Source organism: Gigantopelta aegis, chromosome 10, assembly GCF_016097555.1.
Source record: "Gigantopelta aegis isolate Gae_Host chromosome 10, Gae_host_genome, whole genome shotgun sequence".
In the NCBI taxonomy this organism is placed as follows: Eukaryota; Metazoa; Mollusca; class Gastropoda; order Neomphalida; family Peltospiridae; genus Gigantopelta; species Gigantopelta aegis.
Genome location: NC_054708.1, coordinates 85,462,562 through 85,486,401, shown reverse-complemented (window position 1 = coordinate 85,486,401; position 23,840 = coordinate 85,462,562). Strand labels below are relative to the sequence as shown.

The following is a 23,840-nucleotide window of genomic DNA, read 5'->3' as shown; positions in this document are numbered from 1 at the left end:
AAGTTAAAAAAAAAAAATCACTTAAAATATCACTTAAAATTTAAATTGTCTCTCATTGCTCTACAAGTGTGTATTATCATGCTGCAACACAGGCCTCAGATATGTCAAATAAGAGGGTAATTAGTTGAGGCCATTTGACCTAGCCTCTACAAGTGTGTATTATCATGCTGCAACACAGGCCTCAGATATGTCAAATAAGAGGGTAATTAGTTGAGGCCATTTGACCTAGCCTCTACAAGTGTGTATTATCATGCTGCAACATAGGCCTCAGATATGTCAAATAAGAGGGTAATTAGTTGAGGCCATTTGACCTAGCCCGTTGGAGGTTTTTAGGAGGCATTACAGCCAGAAGGCAGGGCAACAAGGCAAACTATGACAGGTGTCTTAATATAACACCCATTCAAAATAAATAAGTGAACAGTTTCATAGTTGTTTTTTTTTATATAAAATAACTAACTGTCAAGAGTCACATTTGAGTATGATGAACAATTAACATGTAACTCAAGGTATGTCCATATTGGCAGTGAGACTGTTTAATTTTCAGGGCATTACATGGAGCATATGATTAGGGCATGCATTGCTGCAGTTTGCCAAATGACCACTGTTCAAATCTTTCCCTGTTGCTAGCTACCTGTATATAATTGTATTGACCGTTTCTGTGTACTACTGTGCATACATCTTTAATTTATCTATTAATCATGGCATCTGTCTGCTTCTTTCAATCATAGCATCTGTCCATTTCATCAAACAACACTGCTGTTCTCCACACTCTAATTGGGAATGGCAGTTTATTTATTCAGTGAACATTATTTTATGGTAGTAATCTAATTGAGGTTCAAGCATGCTCTCCTGGGCACACACTTTGGCTGAAGCTAATGGTTACTGTTGTTGAAACAGAAGCGAGGCACCTCTTGTAATGGCTAAAAGCATCACGTTGTTGTGTGTCATTAAGCAAATACCTATGAATATTTTCTTGTGTGGAAATTAATGTATACATGTAGGTACTTGAAGTTTATATGAATAGATTATGATACAGTTACATATTTGTAAGTTTATAAGACAGATATAAAAACTACCAAAAAAAATCCACAAACATTTACCAAGTAATAATAATATAAGTTAAAAAACCAAACATGTTTACTTACTGTAGAATTTAGTGTTTAAAATGAGATAAGTCAACCCATCTATTCCTGTATATAGCTACATGTACATAGTCTATAGACTATAAGGTAATTTTCTTTTTACATTCATGCTCTTGATAGAAATGTCTAAAATGATTTGATCATGTGACCTATGTTTTTGTTTGATTTCACTAGCTGTCCCAACAAGCACTTACATTGTCTTTCATTCCCATAGTTGCTAATTTAATGTTATTTTAGCAAGTTTTGAATACAGACAACTTTTAAACATATTTTGGTATTTTTCATAAATGCATGAAGTTTTTGGCCTATATATTATATCATGGAAATGTCATGTATCCAGTTTAGTGTTATTGTAAAGAAATGCAAAGTGACGTCATTGGAATATTGATGTCATACAAATTCAAAATTAGCTTGGTCACATTAAAATAAAAACTCATCTGTTTACCTGTCAAAATTGTTTCCAGTTATATATTGAGCAGAAAACACCATTTACATGTCAGTATGTTTTTATTTTTCACAATTTTAGACAAATATTAAGTTTAATTATATAAGTTTTAAAAATTGAAAGAAAGAAATAGTACCTTTCGTCAACTATGTCATATAATTTTTTTTACTGTTATAAGAGGTATCTTTATTGTGCATGAAAACAAGGGTGCGAAGAGTGAATGTTGTCGTCCTTAATGCATATTTTGCACTAAAATTATTGTCCTCTAGAATTTAAAATTTTAAAGTGTACATTTCCAAGATATTGTCAAGTGTTTAAGTATTTTTATCTAGAATTAATATCTAGAATTTAAAATTTTAAAGTAAAAAAAAAAGAAGCAAAATTTCCTACCTTATGTACTGCATACATGAACGTACATTTTACATGGGTGAAGGTGTACGTAAGATAGTAAGATAAAATTTCACAAAGTTTGAAACGAGACAAATAGCTTACCTTACGTGTGATCACATGCAGGTACATGTTGTCTGGACTAAGCCCATGAGTGTATATTTGACTCGATGGCTTGCATACACAGGTACGACGTGTACCAGTACCGGTATGCGGTATCATTGATCTGACATGCACTCGGCTCCTCAGCAACATCTGCATCATTTATTCATGGATTCTTTGCAACTACGTAGGAGTCTGTTTGAGGAAGAGCCTGTCAAAGTGGCACTCTTCATCGCACACATTATTGATTGTGATTACCTGATTTTACTTATTGATTGCAATTACCTGATTTTACTTATTGATTGTGATTACCTGATTTTACTTATTGATTGCAATTACCTGATTTTACTTATTGATTGTGATTACCTGATTTTACTTATTGATTGCAATTACCTGACTTTACTTATTGATTGTGATTACCTGATTTTACTAATTGATTGTGATTACCTGATTTTACTTATTGATTGCAATTACCTGACTTTACTTATTGATTGTGATTACCTGATTTTACTTATTGATTGTGATTACCTGATTTTACTTATTGTTTGTGATTACCTGACTTTACTTATTGTTTGCAATTACCTGATTTTACTTATTGTTTGCAATTACCTGATTTTACTTATTGATTGTGATTACCTGATTTTACTTATTGATTGCATTACCTGACTTTACTTATTGATTGTGATTACCTGACTTTACTTATTGTTTGCAATTACCTGATTTTACTTATTGATTGCGATTACCTGATTTTACTTATTGATTGCATTACCTGACTTTACTTATTGATTGTGATTACCTGACTTTACTTATTGTTTGCAATTACCTGATTTTACTTATTGATTGCAATTACCTGATTTTACTTATTGATTGTGATTACCTGACTTTACTTATTGTTTGCAATTACCTGATTTTACTTATTGATTGCAATTACCTGATTTTACTTATTGATTGCATTACCTGAGTTTACTTATTGATTGTGATTACCTGACTTTACTTATTGATTGCGATTACCTGATTTTACTTATTGATTGTGATTACCTGACTTTTCTTATTGATTGTGATTACCTGATTTTACTTATTGATTGCATTACCTGATTTTACTTATTGATTGCATTACCTGATTTTACTTATTGATTGCATTACCTGAGTTTACTTATTGATTGTGATTACCTGATTTTACTTATTGATTGCAATTACCTGATTTTACTTATTGATTGCATTACCTGAGTTTACTTATTGATTGTGATTACCTGACTTTACTTATTGATTGCGATTACCTGATTTTACTTATTGATTGTGATTACCTGACTTTTCTTATTGATTGTGATTACCTGATTTTACTTATTGATTGCATTACCTGATTTTACTTATTGATTGCATTACCTGATTTTACTTATTGATTGCATTACCTGAGTTTACTTATTGATTGTGATTACCTGACTTTACTTATTGATTGCGATTACCCAAGTTTACTTATTGATTGCGATTACCCAAGTTTATTTATTGATTGCAATTACCTGATTTTACTTATTGATTGCAATTACCTGACTTTACTTATTGATTGTGATTACCTGATTTATTGATTGCAGTTACCTTACTTTACTTATTGATTGCAGTTACCTTACTTTACTTATTGATTGCAGTTACCTGACTACTTATTGATTGTGATTACCTGATTTTACTTATTGATTGCAGTTACCTGATTTTACTTATTGATTGCGATTACCCGAGTTTACTTATTTATTGTGATTACCTGATTTTACTTATTGATTGCGATTACTCGAGTTTACTTATTGATTGCGATTACCTGACTTTAATTATTGATTGTGATTACCTGATTTTACCAATCAGCATCGTCACCGGCACTGCACAATATGTACAGAGAGTGCTAGAAGAACACAACTGTCTGCATCTGTTAATTTGATTATATTTACAATCAGTCAGTTGGAGAAGCTGATTAGTACTAAATGGGTGTTAAAAGAAAAATACACATCTACAGAAATTAATTGAGTTATTTTTACAACCAATCCATCATGGACTGGACACTAATTGTTGTATATATGTAGTAGTTTTGGTATAAAGTAATCCCACTGGCAAAAGCCTATAGCATGTGTTTGTGTTATCTCATCGAGAGGTATTATGTAGGCCTGTACCAGCTGTTTGTGTTATCTAGAGAGGTATTATGTAGGCCTGTACCAGCTGTTTGTGTTATCTAGAGAGGTATTATGTAGGCCTGTACCAGCTGTTTGTGTTATCTAGAGAGGTATTATGTAGAACTGTACCAGCTGTTTGTGTTATCTAGAGAGGTATTATGTAGGCCTGTACCAGCTGTTTGTGTTATCTAGAGAGGTATTATGTAGAACTGTACCAGCTGTTTGTGTTATCTAGAGAGGTATTATGTAGAACTGTACCAGCTGTTTGTGTTATCGAGAGAGGTATTATGTAGAACCGTACCAGCTGTTTGTGTTATCGAGAGAGGTATTATGTAGGCCTGTACCAGCTGTTTGTGTTATCTAGAGAGGTATTATGTAGGCCTGTACCAGCTGTTTGTGTTATCTAGAGAGGTATTATGTAGAACTGTACCAGCTGTTTGTGTTATCTCACCAAAGAAAACAATATTTTTGGTGTCCCCAATGCATTTTCTTCTGATTCCAAGGAAAGAAATGACTGTGTGTTTATCAACACTGTAGCATATCTCAACTAGTGCCAAACTGTTGTAATTTGATCGTCAGTCATTAGTTAGATTCAGTCATCAGTTACAATCAGTCATCAGTTACAGTTACAGTCAGCACCAATCAATCAACTCTCAGTTACACTGTCGGCTACAATTATGTGGACTAAACTCCAACAAGAGCCTTGTGTGTTGGAAAGATGCATACCCGGACTAACACATACTGACATTTTAACAAATGAAAAACATGTAATTTTAGAGTTAATAAAAAACCCATGATTATTCCTGCTAACTGAGGGCAGCCAGTTTGTTTAGTTTTTGTGACGTCTGGTGGTATAGCTTGGGGCGAAGTGACGTCAGCTCCGTCCAGCTTCTCTATGCACAGTGTAAACAAACGCTCTAATTCGCTTTCATCAACTTGACTTGTAAAACAACTTAAATGACTTTATAGTATAATAAACTATTTAACTAAATATATTTCAGTTTGCATCAATATAACGAAATGGAGTTATAATATTTTTTTTTTTTTAAAACCAAAGAAAAAATGAATATTATTAGGCCTATTGGTAGGATATGTTCGAGCAAAAATGACCACTCATGATACCCAAGTGATAATTTTCTTTTCTTTGAGACTAATTGGACAGTTTTGTGATTCTAGATGGGGAAAGTCTACTTAATCAAGGGTTTTACAGAATTACTTATAGGGCGTATTCACTGGGATGGTATAAAATGGCTGCACCTGTTATATATAATAGCCGTCACATTTAACCGTTTTATTAATTAACTATACGATTATACTTGTTGATATTAAGCAATAATGTGCATTATGTATCGTTGAATATGTATGCCAGTCCAAAAGCCTTGCTTTAGCATTCCTTTAATAAGAATTTAAATTTGAATGTTGTCATCATATTCACCATGATAGACCCTACAAATTGCTACTTTTATCTTTAGTAACTTTTTGATGTATGAACACTTGAAAACTAACACCCTCACCAATGTATTTATATTAATTCCATCATCTAAACTTGAGAAACAATTATTGTTAAAATTTCCCCACAAAATCGATTATGGATTTTTATAATTGATCATCACATCGGTAGAGTGAAACCAAACAATGTTTGATTATAACTGACCATTGGAACATTGTATATGAAAGGTTGTGGTACGTATTGGTCAAGTCCTGGAGTTTGGTTTATAACTGACCATTGGAACATTGTATATGAAAGGTTGTGGTACGTATCGATCAAGTCCTGGAGTTTGGTTTATAACTGACCATTGGAACATTGTATATGAAAGGTTGTGGTACGTATCGATCAAGTCTTGGAGTTTGGCTTATAACTGACCATTGGAACATTGTATACGAAAGGTTGTGGTATGTATTGGTCAAGTCCTGGAGTTTGGTTTATAACTGACCATTGGAACATTGTATATGAAAGGTTGTGGTACGTATCGATCAAGTCTTGGAGTTTGGCTTATAACTGACCATTGGAACATTGTATATGAAAGGTTGTGGTACGTATCGATCAAGTCTTGGAGTTTGGTTTATAACTGACCATTGGAACATTGTATATGAAAGGTTGTGGTACGTATTGGTCAAGTCTTGGAGTTTGGTTTATAACTGACCATTGGAACATTGTATATGAAAGGTTGTGGTACGTATCGATCAAGTCTTGGAGTTTGGCTTATAACTGACCATTGGAACATTGTATATGAAAGGTTGTGGTACGTATCGATCAAGTCTTGGAGTTTGGCTTATAACTGACCATTGGAACATTGTATATGAAAGGTTGTGGTACGTATCGATCAAGTCTTGGAGTTTGGCTTATAACTGACCATTGGAACATTGTATATGAAAGGTTGTGGTACGTATCGATCAAGTCTTGGAGTTTGGCTTATAACTGACCATTGGAACATTGTATATGAAAGGTTGTGGTACGTATCGATCAAGTCTTGGAGTTTGGCTTATAACTGACCATTGCAACATTGTATATGAAAGGTTGTGGTACGTATCGATCAAGTCTTGGAGTTTGGCTTATAACTGACCATTGCAACATTGTATATGAAAGGTTGTGGTACGTATCGATCAAGTCTTGGAGTTTGGCTTATAACTGACCATTGCAACATTGTATATGAAAGGTTGTGGTACGTATCGATCAAGTCTTGGAGTTTGGCTTATAACTGACCATTGCAACATTGTATATGAAAGGTTGTTCTGACACAAGTCTCAAAATCAATACTTGGAGTGAGCTTTAGCAAGGTCCAAGGATTGATTTTCTTAAAATTCTTGTCAGAAAAAAATATCTACAAAAGGATGAGTACTAGAAATATTTTCAAACTTATAATTTAGTATAATTTTTATAATACTCACCATATTTTATTTTTATACTGTGACATCACTTCTTTTCTAAGCTGATATATATTACATCACTAAAAGGAATGCATGCAGCATTGCATATTATATTACGTGACGTCAGATACTAACTTTGCTTAGAGAATGACGTAATCAACAAGTCTACCTCCTAAACGACGAGACCAGTTGATCAATGAAAAGGGCGTATTACTGTTTAGGGGACGTGTGCTAGATGGTTTTTCTAGCACAGCTTTCTGGCACCTTTCTACTGGTTGATTGAACTAGAAATTACTCTCCTAATTAGACTTGTAGTGTATCTGTTCAACAGTGATGCAGAAGAATTGATTCAAACATGGATAAAAGCAAGATTATATTGTCAATCCTGAAGATGAGGAATTGTCAAATTTCACTTATATTTGTTTAAACTTTTACATTGCAGGTTCCAACTTGCCAGATGATATCATTTCATTAACTAGAAAGCTCACCCTTGAGATGAAGTTTCCAAACGCTGCCAAGAAAAGTTTCTTTGAAGGTTTCTACTCTATTGTTGACAAAGGTTTGTATTTGTTGTCTTTTAACACCATGCAGGGCCAATTCTTATGAAACTAATTAACTTTCTGCACATATGCAGTGTTGTATAGCATTGCCATGATGTTAAGTCTTGGACTCTATTACTGCTCAAGTCTAGACTCTACATGTTTTGTATCCACAGGCCTGGTACAGCGATCATTATTCATATAATTTTTTGTCCTCTTTAAATGAAATCCGATGTTGGCCATCAAACAGGCTTGGGTTGACATATGCTGAGGAGATGCTAAAAATATACCTTCTTGTTTCAGTTCCTTGTTGTTTTTGTTGTTGAAGTGATTAATATAAATTGAACAGTTGATTATTTCTACAAATGGTTTGTCCCACATACCTTTTCTGCCTGCCACGATAATCATTTCCTTTTTCTGTTACATTTACATTTCTTTCTTTCTTTCTTTCTTTCTTTTTCGTATTCACCTGACCCGAATCCTTTGTTACTTCCCTTCCCTTGTCTTGTTTTCTCTTTCCCTGCTTTCTCTTCCCATTCCATGTCATTCCTTGCCTTGTTTCTCTTTTCATTGCCTTGATTTACCTCTCTTGCATTGCCTCCCCTTCGTTTCCCTTCCATTTCTTTCCCTTCTTATACATGGTTATCTCTTGCATTGCCTCCCCTTCGTTTCCCTTCCATTTCTTTCCCTTCTTATACATGGTTATCTCTTGCATTGCCTCCCCTTCGTTTCCCTTCCATTTCTTTCCCTTCTTATACATGGTTATCTCTTGCATTGCCTCCCCTTCGTTTCCCTTCCATTTCTTTCCCTTCTTATACATGGTTATCTCTTGCATTGCCTCCCCTTCGTTTCCCTTCCATTTCTTTCCCTTCTTATACATGGTTATCTCTTGCATTGCCTCCCCTTCGTTTCCCTTCCATTTCTTTCCCTTCTTATACATGGTTATCTCTTGCATTGCCTCCCCTTCGTTTCCCTTCCATTTCTTTCCCTTCTTATACATGGTTATCTCTTGCATTGCCTCCCCTTCGTTTCCCTTCCATTTCTTTCCCTTCTTATACATGGTTATCTCTTGCATTGCCTCCCCTTCGTTTCCCTTCCATTTCTTTCCCTTCTTATACATGGTTATCTCTTGCATTGCCTCCCCTTCGTTTCCCTTCCATTTCTTTCCCTTCTTATACATGGTTATCTCTTGCATTGCCTCCCCTTCGTTTCCCTTCCATTTCTTTCCCTTCTTATACATGGTTATCTCTTGCATTGCCTCCCCTTCGTTTCCCTTCCATTTCTTTCCCTTCTTATACATGGTTATCTCTTGCATTGCCTCCCCTTCGTTTCCCTTCCATTTCTTTCCCTTCTTATACATGTTTCTCTCCTTTCCCTCTTTCATTTCCTTTCATTTCATAATGAATTATACACTTAACTTCTTTCACTATTTAATGCTAGGTTTCCCTTATATATTGTTAAAAATATACTACCGACATAAAATAAGGGAACGACTGATGTGAATGTAACTATCGTTGACATGCACTGTTACAATACAGTGGCGTTGCATCTAAACGCTTCATCTGATCAAAATGAAATTTCACAGCATGCATGAACAGCATGTGATGCACGTGTACACAGAAGATCACGTGTATGTGCTTATCGTGGAACTCACAATCACCAATGCAAGTGAGGTAATCACATGCGTGAAATGGTCCAAAGACAATACCTTAATGAAGAGACGAAATGGCGAATTGTCGGTACGATAGAGGGAGGTACGTCAATATGCCAAGTTGCCCGAATGTTTGGTAAATCAAAAAGTGTAATTTCTTGAGTGTGGGATAAGTACCGTCAAACTGGCGGGGTTGCAACGAGACCTGGGCGTGGCAGGCCTAAAAAGACGACACCTCGACAAAATCGTACCATAACATTAATTGCTCTACGCAATAGATTCAAATCAGCTGCTGCTTTCAACAGTGAATTCCGTACAATAACAGGAAGGCGAATTTCAACATCGACCGTCAAGAACAGACTCTACAAAGCCCGCCTGAAAGCGAGGCGTCCTCTGAAGGGTGTGACCCTAACAGCTCACCATAGGCGGCAACGATTATGGTGGGCAAGGCAACACCAGGGATGGACTGTGCGACAATGGCGTTACACCATGTTTACAGACGAATCGAGGTTCTGCCTCAGATTCACAGATGGCAGAAAACGTTATTGGCGATGTAGCGGCGAGAGATATGCCCGGGCTACAAATCTAGACCATGATCGGTATGGGGGTGGTAGTGTCATGGTGTGTGAAGGGATCACACATGACAGGCGAACAGATTTGATTATTGTTAATGGAAATATGACTGGCCAGAGATATCTGGACCAAATTTTGCGTCCTGTCGTTGTTCCAGTGGCGAGAAATATTGGCAGAAATTTAGAATTTCAAGACGACAATGCCAGACCACATCACGCTCAGATAGTCACCGATTACCTACGACAACAAGGCATACCGACAATCGACTAGCCCGCTAAGTCCCCCGATATGTCCCCTATAGAGCACCTGTGGGATGTTCTCGGGCGGAGAGTGTACGCCAGGGACCCAGCACCCGCCAAAGTGGCCCAGCTTGCGGTAGCCCTTCAGAATGAATGGCGGGCAATACCCAGAGCAACCATACGTACATTAATCAACAGTATGCCATCAAGGTGTCGAGCATGCATCGCCCAAAATGGTGGACACACCAGATATTGATATACACGCCCCAAATTGGTTTTCCAGACATTAATCGAAATAAAACATTCACTATCATTTCACCCGTTTCCTTATTTTGTGTCGGTAGTATAAGTAGGGGATATTCCATTTCAAATATCAATAATTATAGAATGAAATGAGATATAAAACTCAAAATAAGTGCACAATGTGTGTTAATGTTCCCACTCAAAGAGCATGAAAACATGCTCCCGATTGTTTTGATCACGAAGCATGTGACGTGACGTTGCACAGGCGAAGGGTGTGCTTTGATATTGAACACTTAGTTTGTGTGTATGTTGTGTACACACTGTGGTAATATTCTTTCTTGTTTGTTACTGGAACACTAAATCATAACCTTGCTGTCACATTCTTTACAGCATTGTGTAACTTTTCAACAATGTGATGTCTCCAATGTCAGGAACGTCACAGGGCTGTAGGCATGCTCCAAGTTGGCACCATCCGTAGACTTAATGTGTCACAATCAGTCATTAGCTGATTGTGGGCCAGATATCGACAAACCAGAAATTTGGATGATCATCGCCTTTCAGAATGGCCAAGGGCCACAACTCCGGTTCAGGACTTACACGTTGAGGAATCGAGGTCAATCAGCCAATCAAATTGCAAGAGAACTCCATGTTACAACTGGCGTTACAGTGTCTGGTCAGACTATTCGTAACAGACTGCATATAAGTAATATCCACGCATGTCAACCCTACATTACCCCACATTTGACTGTGAGACACATTGCTGCCAGATGTCCAGTGACCAGTGTACACATCGTAGACATTAGGCTAACAGGCATTGGGCTCGGGCAATGTTTTCAGATGTGTCCAGATTTGCACTAGACTTCCATGATTGATGACAGCATGTCTGGCAACATCCCAATGAATGTTACGCCAATGTCAATATTCGTCCTCATGACCAGTTTGGAGGAGTGTCCGTTATGGTGTGAAGTGGCATTAGCATGACTGCATATTGTTGATGGGAGGCTCACTGGGAAGTACTAATGTGACAACATCCTTGCACTGATCATTGTGCCCTTCGCATGTCAGGCTTGATGCCAGTTTGTTTTTCAGGACAGCACCCATGCTCACTGGAGTCTACTGGTTACTGTGTATCTGCAGCAACAGAACATCACTACACTACCGTGGCAAGCCTTAAGCCCAGACCTTTCACCCATTGAGCACATGTGGGACATCGGACGACGTCTCCAAGAATGTCAACATCATTCAGCCAACTTGGCAGAATTAGATATGTCTCTCCAAGAGGAATGGAACAGGATTCCCCAAAATGTTATTTAATCAGGAGCATGCTACGTCGGATTCGTGCATGCTTAGTAAACATGGGGGTTTTACCCGTTACTAGTGCAAATATTGAAAACGTCAAATTGACAAGCACCACCCCTGTTGCTTATCTGTGTCCCCTCCGGGCCTACATCACTATCCTGATTATAATTTTTAATACCAAACCCTGGTCACATGGGTGCTTGTGTTTTACCATTAATTATTATTGCAATAAAAATGAATATATCTCTTATATTGTGTTATATTTGAATATCCCCTACTTATTTTGAACATTATATTTTGCTTGACTTGTAAATGATTACCATTGTTTGACACTAATAGCTGATTATTATTTTTTGCTCGGGTGTCATTAAACATTGATTGATTGATTCTTTCATTTATTCATTCATTCATTCATTCATGCATTCATTCTTTCTTTCTTTTTTTTTCTTTCTTTTTCATTCTTTCATTATTTCATTCTTTTATTCATTCATTCTTCCATCCATCCATCCATCCATTCATCCATCCATCCATCAACTCATCTAACCCATCCTTCCATCCATCCATCCATCTATCAACTCATCTAACCCATCCTTCCATCCATCCATCCATCCATCCATCCATTGTTACAGAATGCAGCCAGACGTTGGTGATAAACGACACATTGACGCTATCTCTGGACATGGGTGAGGGTCAGTACCCCATCACGGACTGCCGCTGGCTGTTGACCACGGCCGCGGGTCGCACCCTCACCATCAACGTCACCCGACTGGAGCTGGCCCTGGGGGCAGATCGACTCATCATCACCGACGGCGGCTCAATCAATAGTCGTGTCCTCGCACAGATGGTGGATCTGACATCAGGTGGAGCAGGTATGGTGTAATAACATTCTCACACACACACATGATCATGTGCACACACACACACGCATGATCACGTGTGCACACACACACACATGATCACGTGCACACACACACACGCATGATCACGTGCACACATGATCATGTGCACACACATGATCACGTGCACACACACACATGATCACGTGCACACACATGATCACGTGCACACTCACATGATCACGTGCACACACACGCACGATCACGTGCACACAGGCATGATCGCGTGCACACACACACACACATGATCGCATGCACACACACACATGATCGCGTGCACACGCATGATCGCACACACACATGATCATGTGCACACACGCATGATCACGTGCACACACACACATGATCATGTGCACACACATGCATGATCATGTACACACACACACACAGGCATGATCACGTGCACACAGCCATGATCACGTGCACACACACACATACACAGGCATGATCATGTGCACACACACACACACACATGCATGATCACATGCACACACACACACACACAGGCATGATCACGTGCACACAGCCATGATCACGTGCACACACACACACACACAGCCATGATCACGTGCACACACACACACAGGCATGATCACGTGCACACAGCCATGATCATGTGCACACACACATGCATGCATGATCACGTGCACACACACACACACAGGCATGATCACGTGCACACACACACACAGGCACGATCACATGCACACAGGCATGATCGCGTGCACACACATGATCACATGCACACACACACACATGATCGCGTGCACACGCACACGCATGATCACACACGCACACACATGATCACGTGCACACACACACAGGCATGATCACGTGCACACACACACACATGCATGATCACGTGCACACACACACACAGCCATGATCACGTGCGCACACACACACAGGCATGATCACGTGCGCACACACACACACACAGGCATGATCACGTGCACACACATGCATGATCACGTGCACACACACACAGCAGTGTTCGAGATTAACGGTATCCCAGTATCCCGGAGATACCAGAATTTAATTTTGGATACCAGACTTCAAGAACCCAGTATCCCACCGGGATACCATATAAGGTTCTTGGGTTTTTTAATCCTGCATTTATTTTTTGCTGAAACAGTGAAAGTCGTCATTTACTGGTGAAGTTAAGTAACAGTATTTTTGAGCTCTTACTCAGTCTAATGCTATGCCGTAACAATATCTCCCCCAACTCGTACTCAGTATAATGCTGGGAATAGATAAATCGCTATTGTTCTTGTTGGATGTTTCCTCCCTTCAAATTTTATTTGAGATATTGATCGATTCCACATCTGCAGAAAATTGATACAGGTAGGTTTATCGTTAGTAATGCCAGAAACACTTATTAATTACTGCTAAATATTAATTTATGTCAATATTACGCAAAAATAGATGCAGCAAATATTTTTGCCAATTCCGTTTGATTGCGAATTTCACGAATTCTGCGATTTTGATTGCAGTGTAGCAATAGATTGGGAACGAGAACGGTGTCGTCCAAATTTGTTATGATGTTATTTATGAATTTCATTTAAGTGGGATACTAAATTCTCAGGTGGGATACCAGATTTTGAATTGTTAGTATCCAACTGGGATACTGCCCAAAACTTTTAATCTCGAACACTGCACAGGCATGATCACGTGCACACACACACACACACAGGCATGATCAAGTGCACACACACACACAGGCATGATCACGTGCACACACACACACAGGCATGATCACGTGCACACACACACTCACAGGCATGATCACGTGCACACACACACACACACACACACACACACAGGCATGATCATGTGCACACACACACATGCATGATCATGTGCACACACACACACACACACACACAGGCATGATCACGTGCACACACACACAGGCATGATCACGTGCACACACACACACATGATCATGTGCACACATGATCACGTGCACACACACACATGATCATGTGCACACACACATGATCACGTGCACACACACACACATGATCACGTGCACACTCACATGATCACGTGGACACACACGCACGATCACGTGCATACACACACACAGGCATGATCACGTGCACACACACACACACACAGGCATGATCACTTGCACACACACAGGCATGATCACGTGCACACACACACACACAGGCATGATCATGAGGTTAACTGGAGGTTTTCTCTATGTTAATTCATGTTGTGAGGGTAAAATGGAGGGTTTTCTCTGTTAATTCATGTGAGGTTAACTGGATGGTTTTCTATTTGTTAATTCATGTTGTGAGGGTAAACTGGAGGTTTTCTCTGTTAATTCATGTGAGGTTAACTGGAGGGTTTTCTCTATGTTAATTCATATTGTGAGGGTAAACTGGAGGTTTTCTCTGTTAATTCATGTTGTAAGGTTAACTGGAGGGTTTTCTCTATGTTAATTCATGTTGTGAGGGTAAACTGGAGGTTTTCTCTATGTTAATTCATGTTGTGAGGATAAACTGGAGGTTTTCTGTTAATTCATGTTTTGAGGGTAAACTGGAGGGTTTTCTCTGTTAATTCATGTTGTAAGGGTAAACTGGAGGGTTTCTCTGTGTTAATTCATGTTGTGAGGGTAAACTGGAGGGTGTCTCTGTGTTAATTCATGTTGTGAGAGTAAACGAGGGTTTCTCTGTTAATTCATGTTGTGAGGGTAAACTGGAGGGTTTCTCTGTGTTAATTCATGTTGTGAGGGTAAACTGGAGGGTTTCTCTGTGTTAATTAATGTGAGGGTAAACTGGAGGGTTTCTCTGTGTTAATTCATGTTGTGAGGGTAAACTGGAGGTTTTCTTGTTTTCAGGTGACCTTGTGATAAGCAGCGGACAGTCTGTGATGGTCCGACTTGTAATGGGAGCGATGCCTCAACCAAGACACATCAGAGTGACTGTCAAATCTACAGGTACGTTTCCATAGAGACTCCTCAGATCTACAGGTACTTTTCCATAGAAACTTGTCAAATTTACAGGTATGTTTCTGTAGAAACACGTCAAATCTACAGGTACATTTCCATAAAAATTCATCAAATCAACAGGTACATTTCCATAGAAACTCATGAAATATACAGGTACGTTTGCGTAGAAACTCATCAAATCAACATGTATGTTTCCATAGGAACTCGTCACTGACCTTTTTAATGCAGCATTTGTGTGGATATATGGATATATGGATGGATGGATGGATGATTGGTGGGTGGGTGGGTGGGTGGGTGGGTTGGATGGGTTGGATGGTTGATGTTATGGACTGATGGATGGCACCCCACCATCCCCAAGCTCCACAGCGCTGACTCTCCTTTTTGTTTTTTTTACAGTTGATGGTTCTCATCTGTACACCAATGGAACTGTTTCTCTGAAGACGCAGAAAACCAACAGAACGTCCTCTAAGTTTTACTACCAGTTCTCCTCACCTGCCGGGCTTCAGGTAGGACAACTCAGCCTTTGTAGTGTATTGACCTCCTATGTACACACTGAGACATCATGTACATGTACAGGTTTTTAACACATGGAGGCTCACATTGTGATAAAAGCACCAAACTTGGTACATTGGTGAGATGATAGGTGCTAGATGAAACATAGATGCTAAATTAAATAAGACAGAAGTTTTTTTACAAGTCTTCTTTGGAAAAACTCCCTCTGTATAAGTAGTCATTGGCTGCAGTAGAAACTCATCCTCTGTAGTTCTTTATTTCAATGAACAGTTGAGGGTGAGCAATTACTCAGCCTTTGTAGTTCATTTGTCTTGGTTGGTTTCTCTATCAGAGAGAACTGCTCCAGATCAAGTAGTTCTGTGGTACATATCTTCAGTTTGGGAGATTAGTCAGTAATTCACCTGAGGAAACTCGGCCTACAATTTTCAGATAAGCAGAGCAGTTTCACCAATTAAACGTGATCAGCTGTGGACCCACAGGTGTTACACCAACCACATGCAGGTGTTAATGGAACAATTAGGTCATACCTATGTGTTGAAAAGATGTATATATGGACCACCTACACATACTGACAGTTTAACAAATGAAAAACACATAATTCTAGAATTGGTAAAAAAAAACCAAATCATGATTATTTCTGCTAACTGGGGGCAGCCATTTCTTTTTCAATATTTAAGAACATATTATTTATTTATTTATTTATTTATAGGGGATGGTTTAACAAACAAGTACAAACAAACAAAACCCCACATGTGTTATTTTTTGGTGGGACTACCTTGCAGTCCCTCCCTGCTCACCCCATCTGGTTACCTGTAGGGATGCTTCAACACTAAGTCTGAGAGGGACTCGTGGCTTCTGCACAATAAAAACAATCATAATAATAATTATAAATATTTAATAAATAAATGTTTTATTTGTTGATACAATGAGGACACAAAAGACAATAAATAATCATAGTGAATATACAAACAGAATTGATATATACATTCTGGTGAACCCATATACTTGTCGTCATCTGCGTACTAACACCGTGGTTATAACACATTCCATTTTTCAGTTGACATGTAACAAAAACTGCTGTTAAATCACATCATTTGTTTGTGGAGAACTCACAATTGTAATCTACTTACTAACACCGTGGTTATAACACATTCCATTTTTCATTTTACAAGTAGCGAACACTGCACTGAAATCACATCATCCGTTTTTGGAGAACTCATGTTTTTTGGTACCTTCTAATGAATATCCTGGTTACCAGATGTATTTTCGTGCACACTCGTCAGCGAAGTCTGAGGGGTGTGAAACATGGCACCCCTCATCTGAATGAAGCACAGTTCCCATCAAACACTGATTAGTATGAAGGGAGCAACGTTTCGCTCCTCGATAGTTTGAGAAGTGACAAACATTATACACGTGGTTTGTTTTGTTTAACAACACCACTATTGGACGTTGGTGCTGCTCAAGTCTTTAAAGAATACACTCTACATTTTTCCATAAGCAGCAAGGAATCTTTTATAGGCACTTTTCAAAAGACATGTCTTTCAAGAATGAAAGTCCATAATGAGTTCTCATCTTTGAGTTACAAGTAAAAAACACTGCTGTAAAATTACATCAACTGATTCTGGAGAAGTCACCTGTTTGTTGTCTACCGGCGACCACCCTGATTACAACACCTATTCAGTTCTGTATACAGTCTACTGGCGACCACCCTGATTACAACACCTATTCAGTTCTGTATACAGCTAGTGAAGATGGCTATAAACTGACATCAGTCAACCATTTCTGGTGAACTCGCAGGTTTGTACCATGGCCAACCTGTTGATTCTCCGCACCCTATCAACAATGGAGTCCAGTTCTGGGTGTGTGTCATTGTAAGGCTCCATCTGATTGGCTGATTCACCACTGAGCTGCATGCTAGCCATGATCTGATTGGCCACCTGTAGAATCTCGGCCCACTTGTCTTCCTGGTAGTGTTTGAACATCTGTCGGACATTCTCTGCTGTCGTTTTGCGATGCATCATCTTGATGGCCTGGTTCGTCTTCTTCATCTGAACCAACTTCTGCAGGCGCCCATTGTTTTCTATGATATACTGGTCTACAAAGAAAAGAAATGTATGTTTAGTGACACTGCAGCACATAGTGTGATAACAGGCAAATTGTCTAATCACAGGTTGTTAGGAAAACAATAGTTGTTTAATAATACTGCAGCATATTTGAAACTAGGCTTTATTGTGTCTGACTTATGGTTATTTTCAGAGAGAAAGAGAGAGAGAGAGGGGGGGGGGGTATGTGCAGATACTGTGAGAGGGAGAGGGAGGGAGAGAGGAGAGGGAGGGGGAGAGAGAGGGATGGAGGTGGAGAGAGAGAGAAAGGGGTGGGGAGGGAGGGGGAGAGAGAGAGAAAGGGATGTGCAGATACTGTGAGAGGGAGAGGAGAGGGAGGGAGAGAGAGGAGGGGGAGAGAGAGGGATGGAGGTGGAGAGAGAGAGAGAGAGAGAGAGAGAGAGAGAGGGGTGGACGGAGAGAGAAAGATAGAGGAGAGACTGACTGATTGACTAAGGAATCTTTGTTTAGTGTCATTAGTAAGCAGAGAGTTAAACAAAATGTTGACACTGTGACTTTCAACTTAGAATTGTTAATAGAAGTGAGTGAACTTACCGAGCTGAATGATTTGTGTCACGGTCCTGTCGTGAGTCTTCAACAGAGCTCTCAGCTGCTTCATCACTTGTACCGTGTCCATGTCAATGATTACGCACCCAGACAGTCACGTGACTACTGTACTACAGACTGAGTCTATAGAACTGCTCTTGTTAGAAGAATCCCACACACAGACGATTATTACAAACTGTTATATCGACTGACCATCAGGAACTCGAGTACAAACTGAGTTTGTAAGAATACAGTACATCTGTGTTATATATACATCTATATTCCTCATGCAGACTTCTACACTGTAACTGTGGCCACTACCATGTTACCTGGTATCATGGTAACAGACAGTATTAATGGGCGTGGATACTAATCTACAGTTAGCTGTGGCCACTACCATGTTACCTGGTATCATGGTAACAGACAGTATTAATGGGCGTGGATACTAATCTACAGTTAGCTGTGCTCTGCTTCCAGTACATGGATTACTTGTAATTAGTGGTTTAATTCACGGTTCCCTGTTCACTAATTAGTGGGGATGTGTTTGTTGCATATGCCTCTCATTTACAATGAACTGCCTGCCCGAGATAAACATTTTCAAAAGACTGGTTTTATGTTATACTCAGTTAATTAAAAGTTTAGCAACCACACTGTTATTTAGAAACATACAAATGTGGTATTTATACAGTTAATTAATTGGCCTCTGTTGGGTACCTACAGATTAGACCGTTAATCGTATGTGTGGTGGGTGTCGAATTCCCACCCAGGCACCGGCTCCCACTCAGAGCACAGGAAAGCACATATGGCGTTTGACCAGTTGTCGTGGACTGGCTGGAACGAGAAAAACCCAATCAGTTGAATGGATGCACCAAGGTGGTTCATATTAAAAATGTATTACGCTGCCCTTCACACTCAACTGGAAAGTTTTAGGATAGTGACAAACTGATCACCTTATGATAAAATGTTTAATACATTTTTAATATGAACCACCTTGGTGCATCCATTCAACTGGTTTTTTTCTTGTTCCAACCAACCAGTGCACCACAACTGGTCGTGGTATGTGCTTTGCTGTCTGTCTGTTTATGCCAGAGGGTAAAATGGATATGGTGCATACCCAATTTTTTCTCTCCAAATTTCATTTTTTAAGTTGACCTTTTAACCAAATTAATTACTCTATATACATTACTATATGATTTTCTTAACTCTATCCCTAACACATTTTCTTTCTCGGGGAGGCCTGTCATATCCCCAATCGACTGTGGTTGCATTCAGCACACACATTGTAAATATTCAATTTCATAGCGTCATACCCAAATGTTTTTTTCTGGCAGAAACACAGAACAGAACTTTAAAATGCTCAGGCCGTTACACAACGGCATACAGGAACAGGACATGGTTTAACATGTACATTCAGAGCAAGCTGTTGTAGCACACGCCGATCATGAGCACGAGTACCGGCCTCGGCCGGCTCCCCTGTCCATGACAGGAAAGGTGGGGCAGGTAGGAGGAAGGACCACCTGCGCTGACTGGCGCAAGGGAGTGCTAGCCACCCGGTTGATCGGTAGCAGGCGGAGGGTATGGTGGTGCTATGGAATTTGGAATTTGGATGATAGTCCAAAATATGCCAAAGGGAATGAGTGTGCATTTTAGATGAAGGAAATTTGGCACATTTTTTAACGGTTGTTCTAAAAATTAAATAAGAGAGCTATGTGTAGGTTTGGAATTAATGAGTCAAGAGTAGCTCGTTAATTAGACCTCGTCAACGGCATATGAGGAAAAATTATATATAAACTGTAGTGACAAGATAGGGTTTACAGGAGACAGTAGAACAATGGTATTAATACAAATGCATTACAGTAATAGAGACAATAGTATAATACAAATACAATAGAATAATAAAGGCAATAATAAAATACAATTAGAATAAAGTAATGTAATGTCACATTATTGTAATTACTACCAAAATGTGCTAATCAGACGCACGCACATATATATGTATACTTGGGTAGTGATAAACATTGTAAATAATTATAGGCCAGTGTTCTTTTAGGGTTTACTGCATTTATCAACAATTTATTTTATTAATTTACATAATTTCTTGAGAACACCTATTTTGCTATTCGTCATTAGTTGTTTAAATTTCGACATACTTGGTTTATTATAATAATATGGCTTAAGCAAATGTTTACAGGAGTTAGTGAAATAAGTACATTTTGTTTGAAACTTCTGTGAGATTGCTCACCTAGCCCCACTTCAGGGGAGGATCTTCAGCTCGCTTAGCCCCACTTCAGGGGAGGATCTTCAGCTCGCTTAGCCCCACTTCAGGGACGATCTTCAGCTCGCTTAGCCCCACTTCAGGGACGATCTTCAGCTCGCTTAGCCCCACTTCAGGGACGATCTTCAGCTCGCTTAGCCCCACTTCAGGGGAGGATCTTCAGCTCACCTAGCCCCACTTCAGGGGAGGATCTTCAGCTCGCTTAGCCCCACTTCAGGGGAGGATCTTCAGCTCGCTTAGCCCCACTTCAGGGACGATCTTCAGCTCGCTTAGCCCCACTTCAGGGACGATCTTCAGCTCGCTTAGCCCCACTTCAGGGGAGGATCTTCAGCTCGCTTAGCCCCACTTCAGGGACGATCTTCAGCTCGCTTAGCCCCACTTCAGGGGACGATCTTCAGCTCGCTTAGCCCCACTTCAGGGACGATCTTCAGCTCGCTTAGCCCCACTTCAGGGGAGGATCTTCAGCTCGCTTAGCCCCACTTCAGGGAGGATCTTCAGCTCGTCTAACTGCACTTCAGTGGATGCTTATGGCAAGGTTTAATGGCTTCATGTAAACATGGGGAGGTGTAATTGTAAAGCTACTACAGTAACTTCTCTCTCACTAATGTAATCGAGATGTTTGCCCAGGGCTGCGGGCGGGAAACTTAAATCAATATGTAAGCACAAAAATAAAAACCAAACCAAACATTTATGTTTTAGTGTCCTCCAAGCAATGCAGTAGTTAAGCTAAACTAAAATGTGTGCAGATTAAAGGGAAGGCGAGAAAATACTTGGACGTGTATATGCGGCATGTAAATATATGGAGACATAGTTTGAAACCTAAGTAATTATGGGATATTAAATGAGCTCCAGTTTTGTATTTGTGTCCCGAGTGAAATAATTTTCAATTGTCACAAGTTTTAGCGAGTGACAATGACAATTATTTCATGAGGGACATAAAAATTATACAAAATGGTAGCAAGTTTACTATCTTATTTATTACCCATAATCAATCTTAATTTACATCACTCAACTCATTTGGTTGACGTTCCTGTAAGGTTGCAGTGCACTGATCGATGATGTCGCAAAGTGTTACGTTCCACTTGTGGGATGCATCACTTTGATATGTACCAAGATATTTGAACCATATGGGTACGAATGTCTTTGCAATATACAGTGTGTACATGTAAGTAGCTTTCTGTCTACTTTTAAATAATTCTGAGATATAGCCAAAAAACAACATGTCTGTATTATAATGTAATTATTAACCAGTGCTTTTAAATGACTAAAGGTCACGGTAAAAAAAGTTGTTCAAATTGTTTATTTGAAATAAATAATGGTGGTCACACAATTTACAGAGCACCAACATTGTAAACTGATCCCGTGAGATTCTACTTTATATAGAATACAAATGTATAGTCATCCCATATTGTAAAATACATGTAAGGAATCAAGCCTTTTGATCAGCTGATTACAAGTGGTTCATTCTACGATATACCACTTCCGAAAGTCAATGTATCTACTGTAGCGTTGTTTACGTGTATTCATACGCGGTGAAGTGTCACTGTTTGTAAATATGGATGACGTACATGTAGAAGAAACCTGGTGGTCACACAATTTACAGAGCACCAACATTGTAAACTGATCCCGTGAGATTCTACTTTATGTAGAATATGAATGTGAAGTCATCCCACAGAGAACGTCTTTTTTCATACTATGAAATTTACTACAAGTTATGTATTTGTGAAGTGATTGTTTTCTAAATTGCACACAAATATAGTTGTTGTTTTTTGTATTTGCAAAACACTTTTACTTTTCTTCTTACGTCAGGGCAGGACATAGCTCAGTGGTAAAGCGCTCGCTTGATGCACGGTCGGTCTGGGATCGATCCCCGTCGGTGGGCCCATTGACTTATTTCTTGTTCCAGTCAGGGCACCACAACTGGTATATCAAAGGCTGTGTATGTGCTATCATGTCTGTGGAATGGTGCATATAAAAGATCCCTTGCTGCTAATCAAAAAGAATAGCCCCTGAAGTAGCAACAGCGGGTTTCCTCTCTCAATATCTACATGATCCTTAATCATATGTCCGACACCATATAACTGTTAATAAAATGTGTTGAGTGTGTCGTTAAATAAAACATTTCCTTGCTTCCTTCTTATGTCAAATCAAACTGAAATTATTTACAAAAAAACTATTTTGTAGGTGGATGGAATGGACTATAGATATAAACTAAATTTTTGAACATATTTGTTTTGTTTTGTTTACGACAGGCTCAGGTGGTGCTTGATGCGTTTTCCAACCAGACTCTGCTGTACCCGACTGCTAGCATCTCGTTCTACGATGGTCTGCAGCTGGCCAGTCCGCTTCTCGTGAAGTTCGTGTATGTATGAACACCCTCACGAGTCTGCATGTGGCATCTTAGTGTTGTTCCAGTCAACACAGAGTTTTCTTTAGTTTTTACTTGACACTAGTGCAATTAACAAAGGAAAATCTGAAATTTTGGTTTCATCGAAAATGTTGTTTTAAATTTTAATTTTTGTATTTTTTGTATCATGTGATGGATTGTTTGCATAGTTTTCTTACTTGTGGATGAAGATTGTTCTTCAACGCATTACATAATATGTAAATAAGAGTATTCCCATAACATATATATATAAATAAGAGTATTCCCATTACATAATATGTAAATAAGAGTATTCCCATAACATATATATATATAAATAAGAGTATTCCCATAACATATATATATATAAATAAGAGTATTCCCATTACATAATATATATAAATAAGAGTATTCCCATAACATATATATATATAAATAAGAGTATTCCCATTACATAATATATATAAATAAGAGTATTCCCATTACATAATATATATAAATAAGAGTATTCCCATTACATAATATATATAAATAAGAGTATTC

The 23,840-nt window shown here is 38.8% G+C and overlaps 1 protein-coding gene across 2 annotated transcripts in view; it reads left to right on the top strand.

The window, feature by feature from the left end:
* LOC121382662 (cubilin-like) overlaps positions 1 to 23,840 on the top strand; it is a 155,745-nt gene that overhangs the window by 86,171 nt on the left and 45,734 nt on the right. For both annotated transcript variants that reach the window (XM_041512199.1, XM_041512198.1), the window contains exons 7-11: positions 7,540 to 7,656; positions 12,271 to 12,510; positions 15,386 to 15,484; positions 15,893 to 16,002; positions 23,185 to 23,294. In XM_041512199.1, coding sequence (XP_041368133.1) covers positions 7,540 to 7,656; positions 12,271 to 12,510; positions 15,386 to 15,484; positions 15,893 to 16,002; positions 23,185 to 23,294 — 676 coding nt within the window. The remainder of the gene's footprint in view (positions 1 to 7,539; positions 7,657 to 12,270; positions 12,511 to 15,385; positions 15,485 to 15,892; positions 16,003 to 23,184; positions 23,295 to 23,840) is intronic.